The 27,476-nt window shown below is 32.6% G+C and overlaps 1 protein-coding gene across 3 annotated transcripts in view; it reads left to right on the forward strand.

Moving 5' to 3' along the window:
• The window catches only part of LOC118187976 (insulin-induced gene 2 protein-like), an 87,252-nt gene that overhangs the window by 34,063 nt on the left and 25,713 nt on the right, over positions 1-27,476 (forward strand). For all 3 annotated transcript variants that reach the window (XM_085810803.1, XM_085810802.1, XM_085810801.1), the window contains one exon: positions 21,929-22,053. In XM_085810803.1, the coding sequence (XP_085666929.1) occupies positions 21,929-22,053 (125 nt within the window). The remainder of the gene's footprint in view (positions 1-21,928; positions 22,054-27,476) is intronic.

Genomic DNA, 27,476 nt, shown 5'->3' on the forward strand with positions numbered 1-27,476 from the left:
AAGTTACCTGTCTCAATGTAGATTGAGTGTGAGTGCTAGGTATAGAAGAGGGTATACTGGTTTCGATTCTTTCTTCTATTTCAGGAAAATAGCCAACTGGAGTGTCAGTAGATTGGAACTCGACCCTCTCTTCAGATTCCAAATCAGGAAGGGTGCCCAGTGCAGCTCCACTGCCACTTCTCTGCATTCCAGTTGACTCTTTAAAAGTAGCATTTAGGGTTTCTACTACCTTTTGTTCGTTTTCCAACCAAATCTTGTACCCTTTTGTTCGTACACTGTATCCACTCAATTGGCCCTTTGTTGCCTTTGGATCAAGCTTAGAATTTCTTTTAGCCTTTTGGAATTTCCACATAGGCAATCGTTCCAAATGCCTTAAGGTGACATACTGATGGTTTCCGCTTAGTATACAATTCGAATGGGGTTCTATCTTGGCCCTTATGACAAATTCTATTAAATGAATATGCAAAATACATCACTGCATCTGACCAAAACTCAGGACTCATTCCACTATCATGTAAAATTGCACGTACATTGTTGAGAGCTGTCTGATTGAATCTCTCACAAACTCCATTTTGTTCCGGAGTATATACGTCTGTAAATTCGTGCTTTACACCATTTTTATTACAATATGACCTGAATTGTTCATTATCATATTCTCGTCCATTATCAGTCCTAAAGTATTTCAATTTAAGGTTCAGAGATCTTTCAGCACGTGCTATATGCCTTTCAAATACTTCAAGCACCTGACTTTTCTCTACAATAGGGTACACTACGACATAACGAGAATATTCGTCAATAAAGGAAACGAAATAACGTTCACTATTTCTACCTGGAATGTTAATAGGTCCCCATACATCAGAAAAAACCCTTCAAGCGGTCTCTTCACTCGAATACCTTCTAAAGGTCTATAGGAGATTCGTCTTTGCTTATTGATTTTGCAATGTTCACAAAACAAATTAGGTGAGTTCTTTAACACAGGAAGACCTCGAACTGAATGTCTCTTACTAGTCCTGACAATAGCACCATAATTTATATGACCAAACCGACCGTGCCATAATTCACTATTGTTATGCTGAACTATGGATGCCTAAAATTTCACAGAGTTGCCCCCCTTTTTCACTATTTTCGGGAATACATGATAGTTACTTCCTATCAACTTAGCCTTGAACATAGTTTCATTTTCATCATTAGTAACTTTAATTTGCCCATTTTTACCATAAAATTTCGCTCCATTGATATGCATCTTAGGTCCAGATATTAAATTTTGTCTTAGTTCAGGTGAGTATAAAACATCTTTAAACAAAATAATTCTATCACCGAATTTCATTTTAACGGTACCTTTCCCATGAATTGGAAAAGTTGCCCCATCAACAGATACTAGCATATTCTCGTTCTTCACAGGAGAAAAGGTATCGTACAATTCACGATTTTTACAAAAATGATGAGATGCAGCAGTATCAAAAATCCAACTATCATCATTTTCCTCCAAATTGTTAACATTAGCTTGAGTTATAAAATGGGACTGAGCATGGGAATTATTTTTACCTTTACACAACTTGGGTTTATTCTTACTCTTAGGGGATGTTTTATTACTACTAGATACAGCTGAGGAAACAGAAGAAGCAGGCGAGGGTGATCTGGGAAAATTACCTTTCATTCTACAGTATTTTTGAATATGACCTGGACAGCCACATTTATAACACTTGAGCCCTTTGATCTGCTTAAATTTAGGTTCAAAGTGCGTACTTTGAACTTCTATAGTCTTATTGGAATTTTCCCTATCTATCTCCCTTAAATTAAGACGCGTTTCCTCTGCTAGTATTTCCAGTTCAACATTTTTAAATATGAACTTTTCATCTGGCCACCTCAAAACATTCTGAACTACTTGATCATATTTTTCTGGAAGAAACCTAAGAAACTGAAAACATGTGTATGCATCTCTTACAGCCTGATTAATATCAGCTAATTGTTCAGTTATCCGTTTTAATCTAGAAGAAAAGAAACTAATACTTTCATTTGGCTTAATTTTACAATTTAAGAACTCTGAAAACAAGGACATATGTGTAGATCGATAATCTGGCTGGTAATATTTGGCAAGCGTATTCCATGCAATTACTGGGTCATCTATTTCACATATTAAGTTTCTATATTCAGTGCTTACATTCATATAAATCAAAGATAATGCAAACGACTTCTATTTTGATAGTCGGCAACAATTTCTTTTGTAATACCGGTAACATCATTTAAATCAGGACATTTTTCAATACCTTTAACCGAAAGCCATGCATTTTTCTCATTTAAAGCAAACTGCATATCTTTAGACCATGTAAAATAATTACATGCATCAAGTTTAGCAATATTATGCATAACATTAACAGTAGCCATATTTGAATTTCAACAAAAACTGCCCCCCCCAGTCTCTTAAGTCCTAAATTAATTTTAAACTTCAAAAGTCTGCACTAAAGATAACACAGGGGCTGGGCCCATAACCAAAATGATGGAAAAGGCAAAGTTTAAAGTTGTAAAATTAAACATTTAGCAGCAGTAGCAATAGAAGTTCCCTAAGGTTATGTGCTGTGCAGATATTGAAGACAAAAAAAAAGTTTTTAAACTTAACCAATTTATTAACAATATATAAAAATAAAAACACAATGAATAAATTTAAACAATATCAGAAACTTAAAAATTATAATATAACCACTATCAAAAATTTCATATATTAAATAATATTTTACCTGATCTCCAAAACACTGGCATTCAATATGCAAAAAACGTATCCTAAACAGAAATTATGTGGTTTTAATGAAATTAGCTACACTGTCAATAAGTCCATGCTTCAAGGTCAAGAGGGCACCTGAAAATTAAATTAAATCCTTAAGAGCACTTAAAACTGGCCTAACGCCGCTCACTGTAGTTAAACACGAGGAGTCACAGCTTAGGAAAACATCGCCGCTAACTTATGTTAAATGCCGCCTTCATGAAGAACGTGGATGCCGCCCACAGCAGTCACTCACATCGTAGCCTCTTTTGAGAATCCAGGAAAAGTCATCTTGTAGACTGGAACCACGGAACTTATCCAGGAAAAATCATCTTGTAGACTGCAACCATGGCACTTATCACCGGACTGCACGCATCGCAAGACGTCTTCCAATAGGGGCTGGAAACTGCACACCAAGGAGCCAAGAAAACAGGAACTAGAAGGCATGAGCTTATTGGATTGGATCATATCTTTACTGCTGGCTTTAGCTACTAGGAGCTCTTACCAGTATATTATCATTTTACCATAGGCCATAAAGTTAAAAATTTAAGAGGTGTATTTAAAAATATACCTCGCCCGAAGGCGAAATCAATAAATGAGAGAACTCATAAAATAAGTTTTTCTAAATTGCATATAATGGCATAGCATGGGTGATTATATAAGTGGTGGCGAGAAGCGAAATGAAAGTCTAAGCTTCTGGGTGAATTAGGAAGAGCAGAAACACGTGATCAGCGTCCGGCATTTAGATTGGTCGAGGAGTCAGAGTTTGAAAAATGAAGTTTTTTCTAGTTTTTGGAAATAAATAAAGTTCAAACATAGCAACATCTATTTGTGAATTTAAGAGTCCTATGTCTTTTGAAACACTTGAAAATCTTCTAAACTTGCGATATAATCATTAAATGAATAGGAAATTGTAAAAGGCGAAAATGAGGTCATGTAGCTCACTAGGGCTAATGAGTGAGAGTAAGAACTTGGTGTTACCATGAACTTTGATTTTAAAACACACGATACGAAATAGTAAAAATAAAAAAGTAAAAATCTTGGTTAAATAAGTAGTAAAACGAAGAATTCATCGATGAAAAATAAAGTCCTAACTTTGCAAAGTTCATCTTTCTTGAATAGTAACTGCAGAGGAATAGTAATTTTTTTTTTTTTTTTTTTTTTTTTTTTTTTACGTTATATACACTACCACCACTTAGAATTGTGGTGGATCATTCGAGGTCTTTTCACTACGTGCTCAATAGTAGGGTCATAGTCTGTAAGCAATTTAATAGCTTCATAGGGAGAATTTCTCATATCTTCAAAGAAGTTGTGTGCAGAAATTAGGATTTGGTTGTGAATTGGGTTGATATCCAGGTCTTTGTGAATTTGAGAATTTCGCACGAACCAGGGTGCGTTCACTATGCTACGTAAGATTTTCTTTTGAAGAACATTTAATTTTTGTCTGTCTATTTTTCGGGCAGTAGCCCAGGCTGGAACAGCATAGAGGATTATTGGGCGAACAAGTGAGATGTAGATATTTTTCTTGGTACGGAGGTTTAACTTAGAGTTTCTTGCAATTAATGAGTAGAGAGCAATGAAAGCAGCGTTAGCCTTATTTGTAACATATTGAATATGATCTTTGAAATTTAGAGTTTTGTCAATATAGACACCTAAATATTTATAGGAGTTGGCAACAGGAATATCTTGGTTATTGAGTCGGATATTTATATTCACTGGGATATTTTTTCTGTATCTGCGGAAGAGAACTACGCAGCATATATCAGTATTTAGTTTGATTTTCCAGTCTTGACAAAGTTTGTTAATAATGTTGACTTGGAGCTGAAGTTTCTCTAAAGCATTATTTGGACTTTGTGAACTGGTGAGGATGACTGTGTCATCGGCATATTTGAGTATATTAGAATGAAAAGGTAGAGGCATATCATTTATGAATATTGTAAAAAGCTTCGGTCCTAAAACGCTGCCTTGAGCTACTCCACTGTAAATCACTTTTTTTGAAGAGATTGCTTCACCACAGCACACTTGAAAAGTATGATGTTTAAAATAAGAATGCATAAGCTTGATAAAGCTGTTTGGTAAAAGGAAGTTAGATAGCTTATGAAGTAAGCCAGCATGCCACGCCCAATAGAAAGCTTTAAGGTATGATGTCATCTCACGGCAACCAATCAGCTATCGTCACGACACGGCTTTCCAGATGATGTAACATCAAGTTTCGTTTTTGCATCTTAATTGCATCTTAATTGAAACAGTCCATTCTTAATAAAAACAGTGGCAGTGAAAAATGAAGTAGAAGTAACTACTATATCCCTTTAAAACTAAGAACTAAACTAGATGTTCTATATATAACTTATGTAAAAGTTAGAATCATTTCAAGGAGGAGAGATGATGCAGAAAAAGAGTTACAATAGGTCATATTTTCCAACACAATTCATTGCGCGCCGTGGCGTCCCTCCCTCTGCCGCAGAGCAGCGTGAAATTGATAAACAGATTTCAAAATGGTTAGAAAAACAAAGGATATGCCTTTATCCATTTTTTGCAGCAATTCCACTTTTTGTTTAATGGACTTCGAAACATACTTTCGCTTTGTAGATCCTTTACATATTAGTAAATATATATCGGAAATTCTATTTGACATAATCGAAAGTTCAAGCTTACTTTTTTAAAATTGCTCTAACAGTTTGCAAATAATAAGCCGGATCCAATTCGAAGATTAAGGAACAACGCAATCTGCAACATTAACTGAATTAGATAATTTTAGCTTAGCTTATACCGTCCGTTATACTTTAAACGCACATGCATATTCGCAGCCATAGAGGTCTTGCGCGCAGCGTTTACGCATACGCAGAAAGTTTGTAGCTTTGAGGTCCGGATTATGGGTGTCCAATTTAACAACTTTTGACTGTACTAAAGAAAATATTTTCCGGCATTGAATGAAATTTATAGAGTTGATGAAACTTAAATTATGCAAATTCAATTCTCCCACTCCTAGTGATTTTCAGCATAATTTTTCATATTGCATTTTATTTGGTCTGAATTGTTTTAATTTGTATCGTACATTTGTAGAAATTTTTATGAAGATTCAACTGATACTTTATCAGTGAATGTTTGCACTTTGTTTTACATCAGTAGTGATTTTCATTGTATCTAAAAGTGCTTTGATAAATAACAGCCTTCCTTCTCTACTCAGAATTTTCTCACCATAAAGATGCAAGTAAATTACAGTCAAAAGTTGTTAATCTGGACACCCATAATCCGGAATGATCTATCATCCGGGCCTCAAAGCTATAATCTTTCTGCGCATGCGTCAACGAATGTGCATAGGCGTTCACGCATGCGCATAATACGTTTACGCATGTGCGTTTAATGTTTAGCTAAGCTAAAATTATCTAATTATCTATTTCAGTTAATGTTGCAGATTGTGTTGTTCCTTAATCTTCGAATTGGATCTGGCTTATTTTTTGCAGACTGTTAGAGCAATTTTATAAAAGTAAGCTTGAACTTTCAATTATGTCAAATAGAATTTCCGATGCTGGAGCTGCCAAAGGATATACAAAGCGAAAGTATGTTTCGATGTCCATCAAACAAAAAGTGGAATTGCTGCAAAAAGTGGATAAAGGCATATCCTTTGGTTCTCTAACCATTTCGAAATATGTTAATCAATTTCACGCTGTTCTGCGGGGAAGGGGGGGGACGACGAGGCGCTCAATGAACTAGAAATTGATCTGTCAGCACTATTTTTATCTTCAGGGCAGATGTTTTTATTTTATTCAGCTTATAATTCCTTACTAAATGTAGTATTTCATCTCGATGTACTCAGTCTTTGGTATGATTTAAATCAAATTCCTCATCATTATAAATATCACGAATACACATCAAAAAGTTTTCTGGTTGCAATTTTCTAATTTCGACAATGCGCAATGTATGCTTTATGCATGCACACGTTGAAAGAAATATTTAATAAAGTAAACAAATAAATATTAAGCTTTTTTTTTTTTTTTTTTTTTTTTTTTGTAAATTTTGGTACTCTTTAGATCATAATTGCTCTTTATTTCATAAATTACAGTTTCATATTTTTAATTTCATAATTTCTGCATGCCATCTTACCAGATTTAAACTGATGATCTATAATCCGGAAAAATTGATAATCTGGAATCGCTGAATTCCCGACGAGTCCGGATTAAAGACTTTTGTCTGTATAATATAAATTTAGCTAAAGAACATACAATTTAGAATATCTAATTAAATATTAATATATTTTACATCAGAATCATATTACAAATAGTTCAGTAATATTTATCATGCATTGTAAAGTGAATTTAAGCTAAATTTAGAATATTTATAAAATGGGGCTGCAGCATAGTTGAGAGACTTCCCTGAAATTTCCAATTTTGGGCCCGAAAATCTCCAGTTTGTTTCATATTTCAAGGTTAACATCTATAGCATATATATATGTGTAATGATATTTTTAAATCAATTGATTAAATTAAATTCTATTTATATTGCTTAATAATGTGTTGGCGATTCTCTACCTAAATTGCATCCCTGTTCCTAAATTTTGGCGAAATCCTTTCTTTAGTATAAAATATATTAACCTGTTGGCGCCTGCCAAATCGCCAAACTCATAAATCTGTCATATTACATAAAGTCCTTTAGAACACTCCTGATGAGAGGATAGCGTCATCTCGTGATTTCAATTAATATCGCTGATTGGAGGAGCTTCGTGACATACACATATGTATAAGTAGGGCTTCTGCTGAAGGTACGAGGAAAACACTTGTGAGATGGATGCTGAAATAAACCTACCACTTTATATTCCAAAATTTGTCTCATTCCTGTTGCCCCGGCTGCACAAAACAAATAATGTATGAGAAATTACATTTCATATATACACATATACTGGATTTTTGGATACATGTCTACCAATAAGAAATTTAAAGAAAATACGGTACTATTCAGTTTCGAGGGCCGTAAAAAATCGCAAACTATTCTTGATGCCAATGCTGCCAAAAATAATTGCGGCAAGAAATTAAGTATAATAGTAAGTAACTTTAAGATTGATGTTTTAATTTAGATGAAAGGTGAATTTCATATAATACCTTTTTATTATTATAATTTGTATGAAAAAGGCTGAACATGACTGAATGGAAGCATAAGAGTAAATAACTATTTCAGATCATTATTATAATTCATATAAAAATTGCTAAACATAACTGAATGGATGCCTGCATCGCTATTTTGCTACCAACTTATCGCTAAAGCATAATTTCATTTCGCTGGTTGTTCAAACGTAATTTTCTACAATGAATGATGCCTTTTCTTTGAAAATATTCTCGGTAAAGTGCAGAATCGCTCACTTATTTGTTTGCCGCTTTTTACAAAGTTAAAAACAATTGGATTTTTGTCAATTTTCTTTTACTTTTTAAGTGAAAATAGGTCGATGTGTACATAGATAAAGTCAAGGGTGTGCACAGTGCTATTTTTGTGCAGTTCTAGGATTTTTTTTTAAAGTGAAAATAGGTCGATGTGCACATGGATACCGAAGCAATGGGGGATTCTGCACTTTACCCAAAATTCTGTTGTCGACTTTTCGTCATGGACATTCCAAAATTGTTATATCCATAGGATATCCAAAAAGGATTTAAAAATTAAACTAGTATTTCAATGGCATCTTAAGAAATATAGAACTATATAAACTTACGCAATCTGAAATCAGCGGTAGATTTGGTGCGCTGTTAAATAAGCGCATTTGTTAGATTTGGAGCTTTTTTGCGTACATGTTCGCTGCAATTTTTTTTATGGCCCTCGAAACCGAATAGTACCGAAAATACTCACAGCCAGATTAAGGCTTTTAGGGGCTTAAGATTTAAGATTGTGGTGCTTTTACATTTACAGTTACCTGTTTCTTTCCAATTTCTTCTCCAGTCTTGGTTTATTTGCACTGTACAGTCGATGGTAAAGCGAGCAACGGAAATTTTTTGTGGTAGTTTCTCTCCATGAGTCTGAAGGTCCTTTTTGTTGTGCCTTCTATTCTTGATGCTATCCTCCTTGATGAAAGAAAAACTTCTCAAATTCCACACAGCATTCTAACATTCGTACACCTCCCACAAAAAAGAAAATCAGTTTTTCTCCACTGTAATTTTTGAAGCATTCTGGCTTCATAAAGAGTATTTCAGTCCCAAAGATGATCAAGCTTTATACAAGAGTTTCAAGGATTTCCTCACAGAAGAAAGTTTACAAGGGTCAATTCTACCATCATCAGAGGCAATTGATAATAATCCTCTATGGACAGTTATATGAATAGAAATAGATCAATGTAACTTTTTTTTTTTTTTTTTTTTTTTTGGGCTTAGCGCCTATGGTCTCCAAACGTTACAGGAGTCAATGCAGTTAAGATTCCACTCAGCAGTTTCTCCGATCCAGCATTATGGTTTTAGATGTGCGATTTGACTATTGAATTATTCCTCCCAAACCAACATCATTTTGTAAAGGAGATTATTATGAGCCCTAATCGAACTGATCCTTTCAACCATGAAAAAGCAGAACTGATAAAATGCTGTGGCGAATCATTGCACCAATAAATGAAAAAAACTTCTAGGCAGTGAGTAGCTGGGAGATAGTCAGCTAACTCATACGCATCATGTGGTGATGCTTAGAATCTTACTAAATTCCAGAAAGTTAATGTTAGGATTATTCCTGCAGCATCTAATGACATCAGAGCAAATAATTTTTGCAGCAGTCACACCCTTAACTTTTGACAAGGCAGCAGAAGTCACAGACCGACTGATTTAAGTCACATCTGGAATGGTAAGTGCTTGTTTAGTTTCTAGGAAAAGCATTTACTTGCGGAAATTGAAAAATTATATGTTGGAATAGAGGAATTCATGTAGAATTCAGACGACATCTATAAAAGTGCCATAATAACACTCTTTGATCTATTTGAAAGTACACGCTTGCAATTTGCCCTTTGTGACATTCCATTGGTTTATTGATGATGTTACTCGCAGTCTAAAATTTGTTTATGCATTCACTGATGACATTTTAAGAGCTTGCAAGTCTCCAGAGGAGCACATAGAGCATCTTAAAATTTTATTTTAACATCTACAGAACTATGATCTAAGCTTAAAACCCTCTAAATGCACATTCAGATCTTCATATATAATTTTTTTAGGATTCAAAGTATCTGAGCGTGGTATTGAACCCTTAAAAGGCGGAGGATTTCGTTTTAAATTTTCCAAAACTTACCACCATCTCGCAAAAAGATTTTTCCTGGTCTTTTTAATTTCTACCATCATTTTGTGCCAAAAGCTGCACACATTCTAGCACCCTTAAAGAAATTTTTAGGGGGAATTCATAAAAAAAATTACAAATACGAAAAGATCTGCAAGACACACTCAACAGTATGTAGTGCTGTTGGCTAAAGTCTGTAATTATTACTAAGCGATGTCAATATGAAAGGTTACTATGTTGTTTGGTATTCAGATATTAATATTTAAAGTTGTTGTTTTGAGCATTACTGCTTGAGTCATTTTTCAGGCTGCTGTGGGTTGATAGTCTTGTAATCATGAAAGCAAAAAAGAAATTAAAAATTATTTGCCAGGTTAACTTGTATCTAATTATTTAGAAGATACAAATTCAGCAATGTTTGAATGTGGAATGTTTTGGCTTTGGATATCCAGATATCCAGATATTAATGGAATGCGCATGGTATGCAGAAAAAATTACAGACAAAAAAAAAAAAAAAAAAAAAGTGTGTGTGGTTGGCATCATAATTATTGGCTACTTTACCAAACATGCATGTAAAAGATTTTAGAAAAGTGAAAAGTTAACTAATGTTTAACTACAGGCTGTGAATTGAACATATGCAGTGATCAGCAAGTGGTAAAAGTGCATCAGAAAAGATGAATAGTTTTGTTGGTTGAAAAGATAATGGCCATTTTTTTTGGAAGAGGTTCTGAAGAATCATCTTATTCAGTTACTTTAAGAAATGTTAAACAGTAGCAGAAGCCTGTTATAAAATATTATTAGACTGTATCAAAGAAAAAGGGGAAAAAGATTCAAAACTTTTGTACAGAAATGCTCTTTCTCACCAAGACAATGCAATAAACGTGTGCAGATATGCATTATCTTAATGAAATTGTGCATATACACATTATCTTAATCGTGTCCATTTAATTTGTCCAGTGCAAGAATTTCACACTATACGTGGTATGCTGCAGAGCTCAGCTGCATTGTCATAATCCTCTTTAATGATTGGTTTTTAAATTAATTTGTTAAAGAAGTCAGCCATTACTTAGAACAGCAAAACCCGAGGTTTGAAGTTCACGTGAGACTGTGCATAGAAATGATTAACCTCACATGTGAACAAGTGAATTCAATTCATCAACAATGAGTGTTTGCTTGTATCAGCTATAGCCAGAAGTTGTCAAAAGTTTTAGAGGATTTCCATTGGTTAAAAATGAAGCCAAGAAAAGTATACAAATTTCAAAAGCAACTAGTGGTGAAGGATTTTGAGATATGGGAAAAGGAGAAATTAAAGAATTAGTCGAGAATGCTGATCATGAAATGAAAAATGAAGAACTTGATGATCAGCACCAGCTGACAGTGAAACAGCAGTAGTAAAAATAAAGAGCCTTTTAAATACAAGAACTTAAACAAATTTTTAAAAAATGCTCAAGAATTGTCCGATTTTATAATGGAGGAAGAAGAAGACACTTTGAGATATATATACATATACATAGACTCTAACTACTATGGATTCTCTGTAGTTTCTACGGAAATTCATGAAAAACTACGAGCTACGAAAAGTATGGAAAAAACTACGGATTTTACAGAAACAAGAGCAGGAGAACCAGTACGCAAAACGGAACCAACTAATTCATCCGATGATTGGCTGAATACTCGTGTTATCATATATCACGTGTTGAGTGCGTTCCTAGTTTTGAAGAATTAGCCAATCGTAGATCAGAAAGAATTAGCCAATCGTAGATGTTGGCGCATTTATTGCCCATTGAAAAACAATCGCCAAGCAGTGGGCTAAACCGCATTTCAACCGTAACTCCAACCGTTAACGACTTATCAATAGTTCCACCCAATTGTCTGTCTCCCAGGTTCCTCGCTGATGCGTGTTTAGGCTGCATTCGGCTGCATTGTGTAGTTTACGGCGAGAGCTTAGCGTGTGTCTTGTGAACTGTGAATCAGGTGAAAGATTTTTAATCATAATGCTGCCTCGAACAAGAAGCCAAAATTATCAAAGCAGAAGGTTAAAGATTCATATTCTTCAGAATTTCCATGCATTAAAGCGTCCGAAATTTCTGTGAATCACGCACACTGCAGTGTATGCAACAAAGACTTCTCAGTTGCTCATGGCGGAAAAGATGACTGTAAACGGCATGTGTTTTCTCAAAAGCATATAGAACTTGGCACCATAAAATCTAAAGAAATAACAAATTTCTTAATAAAAGATGATGAAACAGATCCTATAAAAGCCGAATGCTATTTTGTTCGTTTTTTAATTGAACATAATCTACCACTTTCTGTTTCGGATCATTCCAAAGAGCTTTTCAAAGCAATGTTTCCGGATTCTGCCATAGCAAAAAAATTTAGCTGCGGTCATACCAAAACTGCTGCTATTGTGAAAACGCTTGCAGAAAATACTGTTGCTGATATTATAAAATCAGTGTGCAGTACATCATTTTCTCTAAGTACTGATGGAAGTAATGATAACAATGATAACAAACTGTACCCATTGGTTATAACATACTACAGTAAAGAAAAGGGAGTGATAATTACTTCATTGATTTCTATTTTAGAATGCACGAATAATACAGGAGAAGGTATTTTTAATTGTATAAATGAAAACTTTAAAAACAAAGGTTTAGAATGGAAAAATTGCTTTTCATTTTCTTCAGATAATGCTAGTAATATGTTTGGAAAGTTTAAAGGTGTAGCATCATTTATCAAAATGCATCAACCAAGTATAATCACCCGAGGTTGTCCGTGCCACCTCTTGCATATAGCTGCAAAAAAAGCTACTGAAAAATTAATTGGCTCAGAAATTGAAATGTTGATAATAGATATATATTTTTACTTGGAGAAAAGTTCGAAACGGAAGCATAGCTTCAAAGTTGCTCAACAAATTTTGGGACAGAATGCAAAATCTCATAAAATTTTGAAATATTGCAGTACGAGATGGTTGTCTCTTTTAGAATCTATAACAAGGATTTTGGAACAGTGGGATGCTGTGATAATTTTTTTTGGAGATAAACCAGATAACAGTGAGAATGAAGGAAAGAGATTGCAAAACATTAAAAAAATTTTACAGTCACCGACCACCAAATTGTACTTGTTATTTTTGAAAAATACTTTGCCTTTGTTTATAACAGTAAATATTAATTTGCAACAAGCTCCTTATATACATAAATTGAGAAGAGAACTTTTTGAACTTTTAATGAATTTATTTGTTATATTCGTAAAACCATCAGTAATTTCTAAAGAAAATGAAGATGTTACTCTAACGTCTATTCCATTTCAGAAGTATAGTAAACAAAAAGAAAATGAAAATTTAGTGATTGGTGCGGAAACAAGACTATATTTAAAAAATGCCAAGTTGAATGAAAGTGAAGTGAAATCATTTTTCAATTCTGTGCGAGCTTTTTTTGTAACTGCATGTTCATATATAATTGATAAATTTCCACTGAGTGATCCATTTCTAAAACATGCTGAAGTTGCTGACATCAACTTGAGAACTGAAGTCTCATTTTCATCTGTTCTTTACTTGATGAATACTTTTCCATCCATTATTGATGAAAAATGTCTTAATCAAGTAGAAATTGAATTTTCCATGTATCAAGTAGATGATTTGAAAGAAATTGTAGATTTGCGTATTGATATAGCATGGGGAGAAATTGCCAAATTAAAAAATATGAATGGGTGTATTAAATACAAAGTATTGCCTTCTGTAATGCTTGCTGTCTTAATAATACCTCATTCAAATGCAGCTTGCGAAAGAATTTTTTCTATTGTTAAAAAAAATCAGACGGAATTTCAACCAAATTTAGGTCTTAAAACTCTTGAAGCAGTTTTGATTGAAAAAAAAAATATGCAGGCAAATGAAGAACTGTGTTATAAAAAAACATTCTCAAAATCAGAACTTAAGCTTGCTAAGCATGCTACATATAAATCTTTGCATTCATAAATTATGCATATTTTGTTTAATACTTATATGTATCATTCTTGGTTATTTAAATTTTATTTCCCTGTAGAAATCATATCCAGAATAAAGATATGATTTATAGCTTCTGATTTTTTCTATGATTAGTAGTGATTTGAAGTACTTTTTATTAGTGAATGCTTGAGGAGTTAAAAGAAAATTTCTAATTAAATGTGCATATAATTTACAAGGTATATTTTTAATTATTCAGTTTTATATGTATATGGATTTTAAATGTAATAAAATTGATTACAATTAATTATTAATTTAAAATTAATGAATGGTTAATTACAACATACGCTATGCGCACATTTTCAAAGTTGTAAAAATGTCGTTCGCGTGTTGACTACTGACAAGGTTTGCTGAAGGTTGGAGTCTATGCATATATATATATAAACTTCGCAGCACCCCTTACTACAAAATGTTTAATAAATTGCTCCAGACATCGTCCCAAGCAAAAATCACCAGCTGTTAAAAAAAAAGTAATTGTGTCATATACTTCCTTATAAAGGAGTAACAGACTTCCTTTCATTAAAAAAAAATTGAATTTTCCTCTTGTAATTACAATAATATTTAGGTTTGTGTAATTTATACGTACTTTTTTAATCCAAGGTAACACATCACTCAAAAAGCCGTTGGTCTGACACATGTATGGCAACACTGTTAACAAACCCATATGATCTGGAAATAGCATCCTTCAAACTTTATTTCTGGATAATGGCATCCTTCAAACAATACATGTCAAAATTTCATGACATTGTGATAATTAATTTGCAGATTAAAGTGGTTTTAATGACTCTAGTTCTGTAATTTTTGAGACAATGAATAAAAAATAATTTTGTATGTTGATTATACATTGTTTTTTTGACGGGAAGGAAAATACTTTTGAAGCCAAACTGTGGCTTGATAAGCATTGTGGAGAATCTGCACTAGGGAAAGCAGCTATTTATTGACTGGGATGCTAAATTTAAATGCTGTCGCACAAACACTGATGATGCTGACTACTCTGGTCGTGTAAAATTGGCAGCTGTTCTGGAAAACATAAAAAAAAAAAGTGCACAGAATTGTTCTGAAAGCTGTGAAGATATCAGAATGTAGTGTGTTTACAATTTTACATGAAAATTTGAGCATGCATAAGTTGCTTTCAAAGTGAGTGCCACGTTTCCTCACACCAGACCAAAAACAACTACATGTCAATGGTTCAGAGCTCTGTTCGGAACTGTTCAAACAAGATAAGAAGGATTTCTTGCATCAGTATGCGACAATGGATGAAACATGGATCTACTAATACACACCTGAATCAAAAAGATCATTTGCTGAGTGGATAGCAGCTGGTGAGAGTCATCCAAAGCAACCTAAAACTCAAAAGTCGGCTAGTAAGGTTATGGTGTCCGCATTTTGGAATGCGCATGGTATTTTATTCATTGAGTATCTTGAGAAAGATAAAACTAATTTTATTCATTGAGTATCTTGAGAAAGATAAAACTATCAGTAGCAAATGTTATATTGCATTGTTAGATCATTTGACTTTAGAAATAAGGTAAAAACAGTCTCACATGCAAAAGAAAGAAGGGCTGTTTCACCAAGACAATGCCTCATGTCCACAAGTTAGTATAAATTGAATGAATTACACTTTGAACTGCTCCTCACCCACCATACTCGCCACATCTGGCCCCCAGTGACTACTGGCTTCTAGGGGATATCAAGAAGATGCTCTAGAGAAAGATATTTGGCCCAAATGAAGTGATTTCTGGAACTGAAGCCTATTTTGAGAGCAAAGACAGATTGTTCTTTAAAAAGTGTATCAAAAAGAGGAGCATCAGAATGAATGTGTGACTCTTGAGAGTGTGTTGACAAATAAAGTCGAATTTCTAAAAAAAAATTGTGTTTCTTTCCTAGAACAAAGACTTGTTGAGTGATGTGTTATACGTAATCTGTTTTTTCCATAATTCATACATATACAAGTTAACTTTGGAGAATGCAGTTTTGCCATATGCGCAGTGTGTTAATGACATAACCCCTGTGTTCGGTAAGGGTTTATTGTGTCTGCTTTGCAAATGAATTTTTGAAATGGCAAAATTGCAGGAATTTCATTTGGAGTCAGTTTCTGAAGCATCTGATTTGCTGATTTTATCTTGAGCAACTTTCAGTTTTGTGTCTGGAAACTGAAAAATTTGGTTTGATGGGAAGTCTTATCAGTAATGGGCTCATTGCTTTTGCCAATTCATATTTCACATTTTTGACTAAATTTGCTTTTCTAGTAAGATGAAAAAAAGTTGCAAACTTGCCCAAAATGACACTCTGTAAAAAGTAAAATAAATTTTTCTGAAAACTATTTAACTTGCCTTTTTTTTACCATATTAAATGAACCTCGTATGGCATGAGAACATCTGACTGGTTGAACATGAAAGGAACAGAATGCTTAAAGGCTTTTTTTTATTATTTTATTTTTTGAGCTTGTAATGTGGATAATAATGCTAGAGAAGTTTTGAACGATAATTTTAACCATTATCTAGGATACAATTGGATTATTTAATTATGGCAAAGCACACTAGGGCTATCTGCCTATTAAACATTATCTGATTTGCATTCTGTATATGCTTTTAAAATATTCTGATGTATTAATTGACTGTTTTGGAAACTTTTAATTTTTAATAGCCATGGAACCTCATCTTTTTGTTCATCTACTATTAGAATAAAATGCTTAAAAAATTCAATAAAATGTTTCCAAAGTTATTAGACAAATTTATAAAATGTGTGCAATACTATTTGTTTATTTTTTAAGGCAGAAAAAGACATATTTCATTATTCTGTTCATTGGTTTATTTGATTATGCCAAAACACTTCAGGGCTGCCTCAGAGGAGGGATGCCTTCATGGGGGACTTTTTAAGGGAAATGGACTGTGTGCACATTAGATGTGGGGAAAACTACCAAATCGCCCTGCAGCCAGCCGTTACCAGGACTCGAACCCCAGAATAAACTATCAAGTGTTCAGCAATTTTATCACTCGGTTGCTGATGGGCGCTCATAATTCTGTTCATAGTGACTAATTAAAATAGATTACTTCTTGTAGTGGAGATTTTTGTTTCATAGCTTTTTTTTTTTCAACATTTTACACAAAGTCGGCTGTTAATGCAAATTAGAAATCAAAAAAACTTTGAATTCACTCATTTCTTATGAATATTGTGAATAATGCACTGTATTATTCACAAGCAAATAACAACTGCATATGATTTGAAAATGTATGTGAAACCTAAATAACATTTTCTAGGTACAAAAGTAAGAAAAAGCTTACATTTAAATTTATAAAGTGTGATGAAATAATTTCTAGTTATGCACTGTATTTAGATTTTCTGATCATATACAGTCAAAAGTCTTTAATCCGGACTCCTCAGGACTTCGGCGATTCCGAATTATAGATCATCAGATTAAATCTGGTAAGATGGCATGCAGAAATTATAAAATTAAAAATATGAAACCATAATTTATGAAATAAAGAGCAATTATGATCTAAAGGATATCAAAATTTTCAAAAAAAAAAGCTTAATATTTATTTGTTTACTTTATTAAACATTTCTTTCAACGTGCACATGCATAAAGCATACATTACACATAGTCGAAATTAGAAAATTGCAACCAGAAAGCTATTTGATTTGTATTCATGATATTTATAATGACAAGGAATTTGATTTACATCATATCAAAGATGGAGTACATAGAGATGAAATACTACATTATAAGCCGAATAAAATAAAAACATCTGCCCTGAAGATAAGGATTGTGCTGACAGATCAACTTCCAGTTCATTGAGTGCCACGCCGCCCCCCCCTTGCCCGCGCAGAGCAGCGTGAAATTGATAAACAGATTTGGGAATGGTTAGAGAAACAAAGGAGCCTTTGTCCATTTTTTGCAGCAATTCCACTTTTTGTTTGATGCACATCGAAACATGCTTTCCCTTTGTAGATCCAGCATCGGAAACCGTATTTGACATAATCAAAAGTTCCAACTTAATTTTATAAAATTCCTCTAACAGTCTGCAAAAAATTAATAAGCCGGTTCCAATTCGAAGATTAAGGAACAACACAATCTGCAACATTAACTGAAATAGATAATTAGATAATTTTAGCTTAGCTTAGCTTATACCATCCGTTATAATGTGCATGCGTACACGCATATGCACATGCGTAAAGGTATATGCGTCGAGTTGACGCATGCGCAGAAAGTTTGTAGCTTTGATGTCCGGATTAACGACTTTTGACTGTACTAAAAAAGAATGGATATATCAGAATGTCAAAGTGAGAGAAGTAATACATAGTACATTATCATTGTTTGGCATTAATCCACAGTAAAATTCATTAGATTTTACAGTAAAGAGATGATTTTTGAAAATATCTTTGGTTTGTGTAATCAAATGATGAATCATAGAATCATGCAAATGAAGTAAATGAATTAATAAGTGCTTTTAAATTCCTGCAGTAATTAAAACAAATTTTCATCAAATTTAGAATTCTACCGATATACATTCATCCAGTTAACCCAGTCAAATCCAGTTAACCTGTCGGCACACGCGCTGGGGTAAAACCCACCCCAAACCACATTTAGTCTTTTCTTAGAAAATAAAGGAAGGTCGTATGTGACCTTTCTAGTACTTTATGTACCTTTCAAGATCAAAGTTAGGAAGTGGTCGTCCAAAGTAATTTTTCCCGTGTCCATGGGATTTTTGTGTTTTCGGGGAAGGCATGTGCAACGGGATTGTAGCTACCCCGCGCGTGTACTAACGTTTCACTTCCAGGGAGACATTAATTGAGATGAGTGCGTACGAGCGAGAACAGTAATGACTGCGGGTTCTTCTCGCTAGTGTTGAAACCGATAGCGATATTGAAGATTCCGATTCTGAGTGCGATAATATTTCTGAAAGTGATCACGAAACTGATTCTGACAATAATATGATGATTCACATGATTTAGGGAGCAATCTTCTTTGACATCAGATAATTTTTATGTTTGAAATAATGGAATAATTTGAAGTAAAAAATTACCCTCAAGGAAAGTTCGGACACGGCCGTACAATATAGTGACACATTTACCTGGTGTCAAGAAAAGCTTTAGAAATTTGAAAAATCCAACTGAGTATTTATTGCAAATTTTTGATGAAGAAATAATGGAAGATTTGGTGAAATCAACAGACATTTACATTTCATCAATAAGAAACAAATTCTTTAGAGAGCGTAATGCACAAGAGACGAATGTAGCTGAATTGAAGGCATTGTTTTTCCTATTATATTATGCTGGAGTGCTGAGAGCAGCACTTCTCAAAGCAAAGATTTGTGGTCAGCTGATGGAAGCGGAATAACTGTTTTTCAAATAACAGTGTCTGTCAACCGATTCCATTTCCTGTTGATGTGTATTAGGTTTGATGATATAAATTTACGAGCAGAGCGAAAGATGACGGCTAGACTTGCACTTATTTGAAATGTTTTTGAAATATTTGTCAAAAACATGCGAAAAACATATTTTTTATATGAATATTGTACTATAGACGAAAAATTAGAACCCTTTCGAGAAAGGTGTCAATTCAGACAATATATAAAAAGTAAGCTCCCAAGATATGGAATAAAAACTTTTCCTTTGTGCGATTCTCATACATTTTCCGCATACAACCTAGAAATTTATGCAGGTCATCCGCCCGTCGGATTAAATAGACAATCAAATGTGACATTGGATGTTGTACAAAGACTTATTGCACCCATAAGTGACACTGAAAGAAATATAACTATGGACAATTGGTACATGAGCATTCCTTTGGCAATGAATTATTGAAAAGCACAAACTGATAGGTTTTGGAACACTTTGATAAGATAAGTGTGAAATTGTAGAAGAATTTCTGCCAAATAGAACAGGTTTCTGTACTCTTCATATTTTGGGTTTAGAGGTAAACAATTAACTGTTATTTCATGTGTTCCAAAAAAAGAGTAAATCGGTTCTTGTTCTATCATCCATGCATGAGCATAATCAAATCGATTCATTCTCTAAAGAGCAGCTCAAGCTCAAAATGATAACTTTTTGCAACTCTACAAAAGGTGATGTTTATACTGTTGATAAGTTATGTAGAACTTAGTCTGTTTCAAGAAAATGCCGCCGCTGGCCTCTAACGGTATTTTTTGGAGTAATGAACATTGCAGGTATAAATGTTTTTATTATTTATCAACGACCAAGTGAATATGAATCGAAGAGCTTTACTCAAAGATTTAGCATTAGAGCTTGTAAAAGAAAATGTCCCAAAAATGACTGCAGTTCTATCTCTCTCGAAAGAACTCAAAACTGGAGTAAAAAGGTTGGCAGGAATAGAAGATGCAGCAGACCTTCACCCTAAGAAATTGTTTGTAAAAATATGTTGTCACACTATGTGAGGATTGTTCAAAAGGAGATTATTTGAATAATTAAACTCAGGTAGGAGAGGGGGCGGAAAGTCTATGTGTTATTTATACTTTTTAGTATTCGTATTTAGAATCTATTCTTTGATTATGAAAAATCATATACCGTATATACCCGCGTATAAGTCGATACCGAGTATAAGTCGATCCCCCCCCCACTTCGACATAAAAAATTCGTAGAAAATAAGAAACCCGCGTATAAGTCGACCCCCCCCCCCACACACACACACTTCCGAAATCGATCGAGAAACTTCAAAAAAATTTTTTTAAAGTACTACATTTATTCAAAATCATCTGGAAACACAGCGTTTTTCGGTAAAGTTTTTCTTTTAAAAATGATCAATTTAAATTTTGACGTGTACGCCTGTTAACAAAAGTATTTCATGAATGAACAATAACTATTATAAAGATTTATACGTAAGTAAAAACTATCTGCATTTCTCTTTTCTTGGAGTGTTGGCGAAACTTTTTTATTGCTCGTTATTGATAGGTTGTTCGGGCCCGAAAATTCTTTGGTTTAATCGAAACTTACTCTAGTTAAAGTATGAAACTCTGTGATTAGTTCGTCACATAATTTAAGTCATGAAATTACTTCAAGTAAGAGACTTATTTGATAAGTCGTCCAATTTGAGGCGGGAAGAAAACAACTGCATTATATAGAGAAATTTTGAACTTCTGATTCTTTTAATTTTTTATGGCCCCGCGTATAAGTCGACCCCCCACTTTGAAGTCTTTTTTTTGTCCAAAATATCTCGACTTATACACGGATATATACGGTATGTATCTTATATAACTTAGTAATTTTGCATAAATTTCGATTTTTATGGCTTACTTTAGGTAATAATCAGTATGGAAATGTTTGTATAACTTACAGTAAGATTATCTCGAATTAAACTTGGAAAAAAGGTTTAACAGAATTCACAAAGCTATTAGTCATTTATACATTCATTTAAAACAAAGAAAATGCATTTATTTATACCTTGGGAGGTGAACTCCGAAAAACAAACACTGGGATAAAATTTGTCCCGCACATGTACTAACGTAACGCAGCGATGCGCGTGTGCTGAAGGGTTAATGTTCATAAGCAAATTGAATAGAATTATTATTTATATCAATGAAGCTTCAATTGTAGCTTTACATTATATCAGAATCTTTTCTATCTTCACTAATTTTTGTTTTACGATATACTGGAAAGTTTTTTTGAATGTAGATTTGTAATATTGCGTTATTCTAACAATTAATTCTGTTTGTTCCTTAAATTACAAAAGCTAGTATGCAGTTATGAAAGTTAGAAGTACAGTGAGAACTTTCATGGTAATCACCTATGAAAGTGACCAAATATAAATAAATTATAGTATGGAATATTATTGAAAGTTATATACTCTCAAGCAACATCTATACAGAACAAAAAATTGTCTGAAATCATTGATGGTCAACTTAGAAAGGTGTCACTATAGCTCTATTTAAATCAAAAGTACTTTTAACTATAATTCATATTAAATAAGCACATTTTTTATTACCTTTTAGCATTTGTTGGATTAATCTGCCCTTTCTTGGAGCATAAAATTAATGACCAGCATATGAGATCTCAAGAATGGTCACATGTTTTAAGATGCATTGCTATGTTTGTAGGGATCAATGAAGCTTGCACTGTATCCTTTTGAAATATATAAATATTTTTAAAATTTAATTTCCAAAATTAATGCTGTTTTGTATTTTTATTGATTGTAATTGATACCAATTTAAAATTTTAATTAATATATTGTAGAAAATATTCCATATTAGTGTCATTAATTGGTATAATAAATAATCTGCAAACTTACAGCTTTATATATTTTATCTGAGTAATTCTTGATTTTGCTAGACTGAATAATATTTTAAATTTTTACAGTTATTTGAAAGTTATATATGGCAAAATTCAAAGTTTTCTTTGTGATTTCTGCCTGCATATACTAGCATATTAATGTTTAGTTTCTTCTGTTGGTCAGTTAAATCTTGTGCATTTAAGTGGGTGTCATTTTATTTTGTCACTTCTTTATCAAGCAGCCACTGTGCTTAATTGTTAAAACTGGCAAATACGGGTATAAGCATTATATCTGCAAGGTGTAAACTTCAAGTGTTGCAGAGGCTTATGTGGTGGCTGCTTTAACAAAGAATTGCCTTCATTTTTATCACTTAAATATTTTTTTTAGTTTTTTTCATATGATGGTTTTAGGCATTTTTAAGATAAGATTTGTTTTGAATAATATTACATTAGTTAAAGGCTGTCTTCTTTGTTTTGCATCAACAAACCACAAAATCTTTTTCTCTGAAACGATCATAATATCTGTTTAAAAACTTCTGATCCAGAGAAATCCCTCTCCAGAAAGAATATTAACTCTGACTTATATACAGTGAAAATCGTTTAACATGAAACTGAGGGGACTGAAATACACCTCAGTGTTAAAGGATATTGCAAAGAAAAAACATATATTCAACAAAATTAACCTTATTAGATTACATTTTATTTACATAGATATGTATATATGCAAGTATATATATTAAAAATCAATTAAACCAAAACATCCACAAGAACTTAATTCATTACAAAATTTTGAAGTTTTTTGAAAAACAAAGTATTTATTGAGTTTTTGTAAAATAATCTAATATTTTTCTTTTCATTGTTTTTTTTTTTTTTTTTTCCTAGCATCAAATTGTCAACAAATTGTTCAATATTGTCCATTTTGTTATTCATTTCACCATTGAGCATCTAACTGCGCATACTTTTAATGGTGTTTCTCATTTCGGATGTCATGGGAGCAGTAGCTTCATTATTATTTCATTTTCATTGTTGGAATCTGCATCAATGATATTTTTTTAGCTTTCAACAAACTCTAAAATGTCTTTGTCTGCCATAATTGGTACTGTACACACATTATCATGGTGGGGGAAAACGCCGCGGTGCGCAATGAATTGGAAGTTGGTCTATCAGCACTATACTTATCTTCAGGGCAGATGTTTTTATTTTATTTGGCTTATAATTCCTTACTAAATGTATTATTTCATCTCAATGTACTCCGTCTTTGATATGATTTAAATCAAATTCCTTGTCATTATAATTCGCTTCCGATAGTGAAGAAAGTGACACAGAGGTTATTGAAAACGAAAAAATTTCGATTGACAAATTAGTCGGTATTCTCGATACAGCACTTATAGGACTTGAACAGCGGAACTTTGTAACTGAACAAGAAATTATGTCTGTTTATAGAATTAAAGAGAAAGTATTATCACATAAAACGAAGCAACTTGAACAACTTACATTGAAAGAAATGTTTAATAAAGTAAGCAAATAAATATTAAGCTTTTTTTTTTTTTGGTAAATTTTGATACCCTTTAGATCATAATTGTTCTTTATTTCATAAATTACGGTTTCATATTTTTAATTTTATAATTTTTGCATGCCATCTTATCAGATTTAAACTGATGATTTATAATCCGGAATCGCTGAAGTCCCGACGAGTCCGGATTAACGACTTTTGACTGTAGTAGTTTGTTGGGACCATTGGTATTATTCATGTTAACCAATATTTCATCTTAAGCGTTTTCACGTTAAACATATTTCACTGTATATATTTTTTTCTAGTGGTGGCCACTTGCCTTTAACAGCATTGGTCACTACTAAAGCCAGAAGTGGTGCCCATTTTACTATGGAGGCACTTAAGCGACCACCATTACACTGATTTATATAACAACTGGCTTTGTACAGTTCTTAAAAGTTCTTGAGGTTTTTTAGAAATGATTTTTGGTCCTTAAAAGTCCTTAATTTCTGCAAAAACTGTTAAAAGGTACTTAATTTTGCTCATCTGACATTTCTATGTTTATTAAACTGACATTTTGAGTGAAATTAACATTTTGGAGGATTATTGTTTGGTAATTCATTTACAAATATATATTTGATAGGTAATCTTTTGGATTCATTCCTGCTTCTAATATAAAGGGTGCAATAATCAAATTTCTTGGCATGAGTCCTTACCATGATTGAAACATAAATATTTTGATTTTTTTTTTTTTTTTAAATGAAGAGTTCATAAAATATTATATCAAAAATCATTTTGGGTTTGGATCTTTTTGGGAAATGAATATATTTGTTACGCAGCACTAAATTTGGTAACATATCAACATTTCGGAAATTTTTCAGATCAGTTTGTATACAAAATTTTGATTTGCAGAGTTGTGAATTTTTTTACTTTAAAAAATTTTTTTATAAACAATGATATATAACATTAAAATAATGATACTATATTGAAGTTATATTTAAGAAATAATATTAAAATAAAACATTTTCGTTTTTCCTTCTTAAATTTTAAAGTGACATTAATTTCCATTGTGGTGACTTAAGAATATCTAAATTCTGAAAAATAAATAAGGTAATAAGTGTTTCAAATCACAGCTTCCAAAACACTTCTTAGTAAAAACAAAAGTGTGTAATTATTTTAAAATTAGTTTATCTTCTTTTGTATTTTTGTAAGAGTTTATTTTTATGTATTATTTTATGTATTATTTATTTTTATGTTTATTTTTATATTTTATTGTTTCAGAATATTCAAATGTCTCAGTTTAGTCTGTAAAATTCACTTAACGCTTTTCTTTTCTGAATTTTGTCCTCAAAAATATGTTGGCTTTCAGCTGTTACAGAGTTGGTAGGGATAATTTTTCTTTCAGAATTCAGACCCTGCACCTCGCAAGGATTTGAAGGCAAGGTTTTTAGACATAGAATTTTAAAATATTTCATAAAAATGTGGTAGAATGAAAGAAGGTGTTCATGGTATTAAAATGTAATAGACATCTTTTATAAGGAGCTTGTGATAAATTTCTCACTTGGAGGAACAGTGGAAACAAAATTGTGTAAATTTTCTACTTTTAACCCCTTAAGTCCTTCTCTTAGCATGTTTATCTTCTCTTTTTTTTTTTTCTCTTTTTTAACTAGACATAAATGTGGAAAATTCCAAAAATGATTCTAATATTGTCTCAAGGCCAGGTATCTGTACAATGGAATTATTCTATTAATAAAGAAATTGAAAACTGAGAATTTAAAAGATTCATCTTATATATCTTGGTTCACCATACACAGGGCCAAGGATGGGCATTTAGCTATCTGGTGCCAAGCTCTGTGTATCCTAAATTCTGCTGCCCAGTGCCACCCTAAATTCTAAAATTTTTTTCACCTCTTAAATTCTGCTGCCTGTTTGAAATTTAAAATTTTTCAACCCGTAAATTTTGTTCCTCAGCACTTAAAATTCTGGTACCAGCAATGACCATATCATTTCATATTTATTTTTAATACTCATACTATTAATAAATTAGCAATTTCCTCTATAAATTATAAATACATGAAGTTTTTTAGATTGATATAAATCTTCAAAAGTGAATAAATATAGAAAAGATGCTAAAGTGAAGGAGATTGATGTAATTTAGCTGAAATCCCTGGAATGTTTTCAAAACTCATAAACATTTGCTTATGTTAATACTGTCTTTCAGCCAACTTATTCAAAAGTGCTTGATTTCTTTATAATCTCCAGTCCCTTCCGATGCTTGTTAATACACTCTTTTTTCCAGACTCTCATGAACTTCTTCCACTGCACATGACAGATAGCCATGCCTCTCTGGCTACTGTTTACACCCTCTACAAATTTTTGTCCTCAAGTCTATCCCTGGATGCCTTACATGGTGTTGGACATTTGTCACGCTCCCAAGTGGTCTCTTGCTACTTCATTCATTAATTACTTATCGTATTTCATGTTCTCATCATATGAAATGCTGCATTTGATCCAACAAATTTCACTCTGGATGTATATCATTGTTTGGATGACTTCATGTCTTCGGAAGTGACTTTTGCCTTTTCCCTCTTTTCCACACCATCATGTTAGCCACAATTCTGTGTTATGTTCTCCTACCAGTGCAGTTCTATACAGAATGGAGCAACTACCCAGGCATCTGAACATGGGAGAGTTCACCTAAGTCATTCTGTGTTTACAATTAAAAACTCGCCAAATGATGTGGTAAGTGCTTTAAAAAAAAAAAAAAAAAAAAAGACTGAAAAAAAAAAATTTCCTAACGTGAAAAAGATTTTTTAAAATTCATAACTAATATCACAAACAACCAAAACATACGTTTTGCAGTTTTTTAAATGTATAGTTAATTATCCTAATATCATTTTTAAATTAATGTCCTAAATTAAATGTATAACTTCTGTTACTTTAAACTGTAAAATATTCTTAGATTGTGTTTTTAACAGTGCTTTTGTAGTGAATATTTCTTTAATAAAAAAGGAATAATAGTTACTTTATATATCTATAATCTAACTACCAGATATCTAACTACTGGATTTGATTATTTAGAAATAACTGCTTACCTGTAGATGTTATCTTTTTGTGTTAAGGTGAGTTATCGTCTTTCCTTAATCCTTGCTGTGGATGCAAGATATAACACAAAAATGTAAAATTTAACAAAAATATTGCTCCCTACAACTATTGAGACCCAAAATAATACAAACAATATTTCACCACTATTGCTTCAGTGGCTTGGAATTTCACAGTAGTTACAATTCAGTGGCTTGTTATACAACTGAGTTACAATTTCAGCAACTCAGTGTGAAGGTACAAAACTAAGTGGGTCAGACAAATTACAGCTAACATTCAACACTGCCTCAGCATTAGGCTTCATGTCTGTTCTGGTCAGTATCTCTTTCTTTCTAAGTAAACAGCAGCAATGGCAACAGCCAAGCTTCTGTTGTGAATTATGCTGATTATGATTTTACTTCTCATTTTAATCTATGTTGCCTGACATAATATCTGCAGAAACCTGGACTGAGCAAGTACATGATGAAAGAAGGAGATAAGTGAAAGTAAAAGAAAGTGTAAAAGAAAGAATCAACATAAAGTTTTAGTAAAACTAAAATAAAATGTTACCAATCTTCTGTAAAGTGCATGGAATAGCTGTAAATGTAAATGTTTCAAGCAATTTCATAATTTAAGGATAATTACTTGAAAAATTTTACGAAGATGGTTTATTCTTGAACTTGTTTTATAATTTTGTT

The sequence above is a fragment of the Stegodyphus dumicola genome, chromosome 2, assembly GCF_044657685.1.
Source record: "Stegodyphus dumicola isolate Sdum_Otavi_A_Nest chromosome 2, ASM4465768v1".
In the NCBI taxonomy this organism is placed as follows: Eukaryota; Metazoa; Arthropoda; class Arachnida; order Araneae; family Eresidae; genus Stegodyphus; species Stegodyphus dumicola.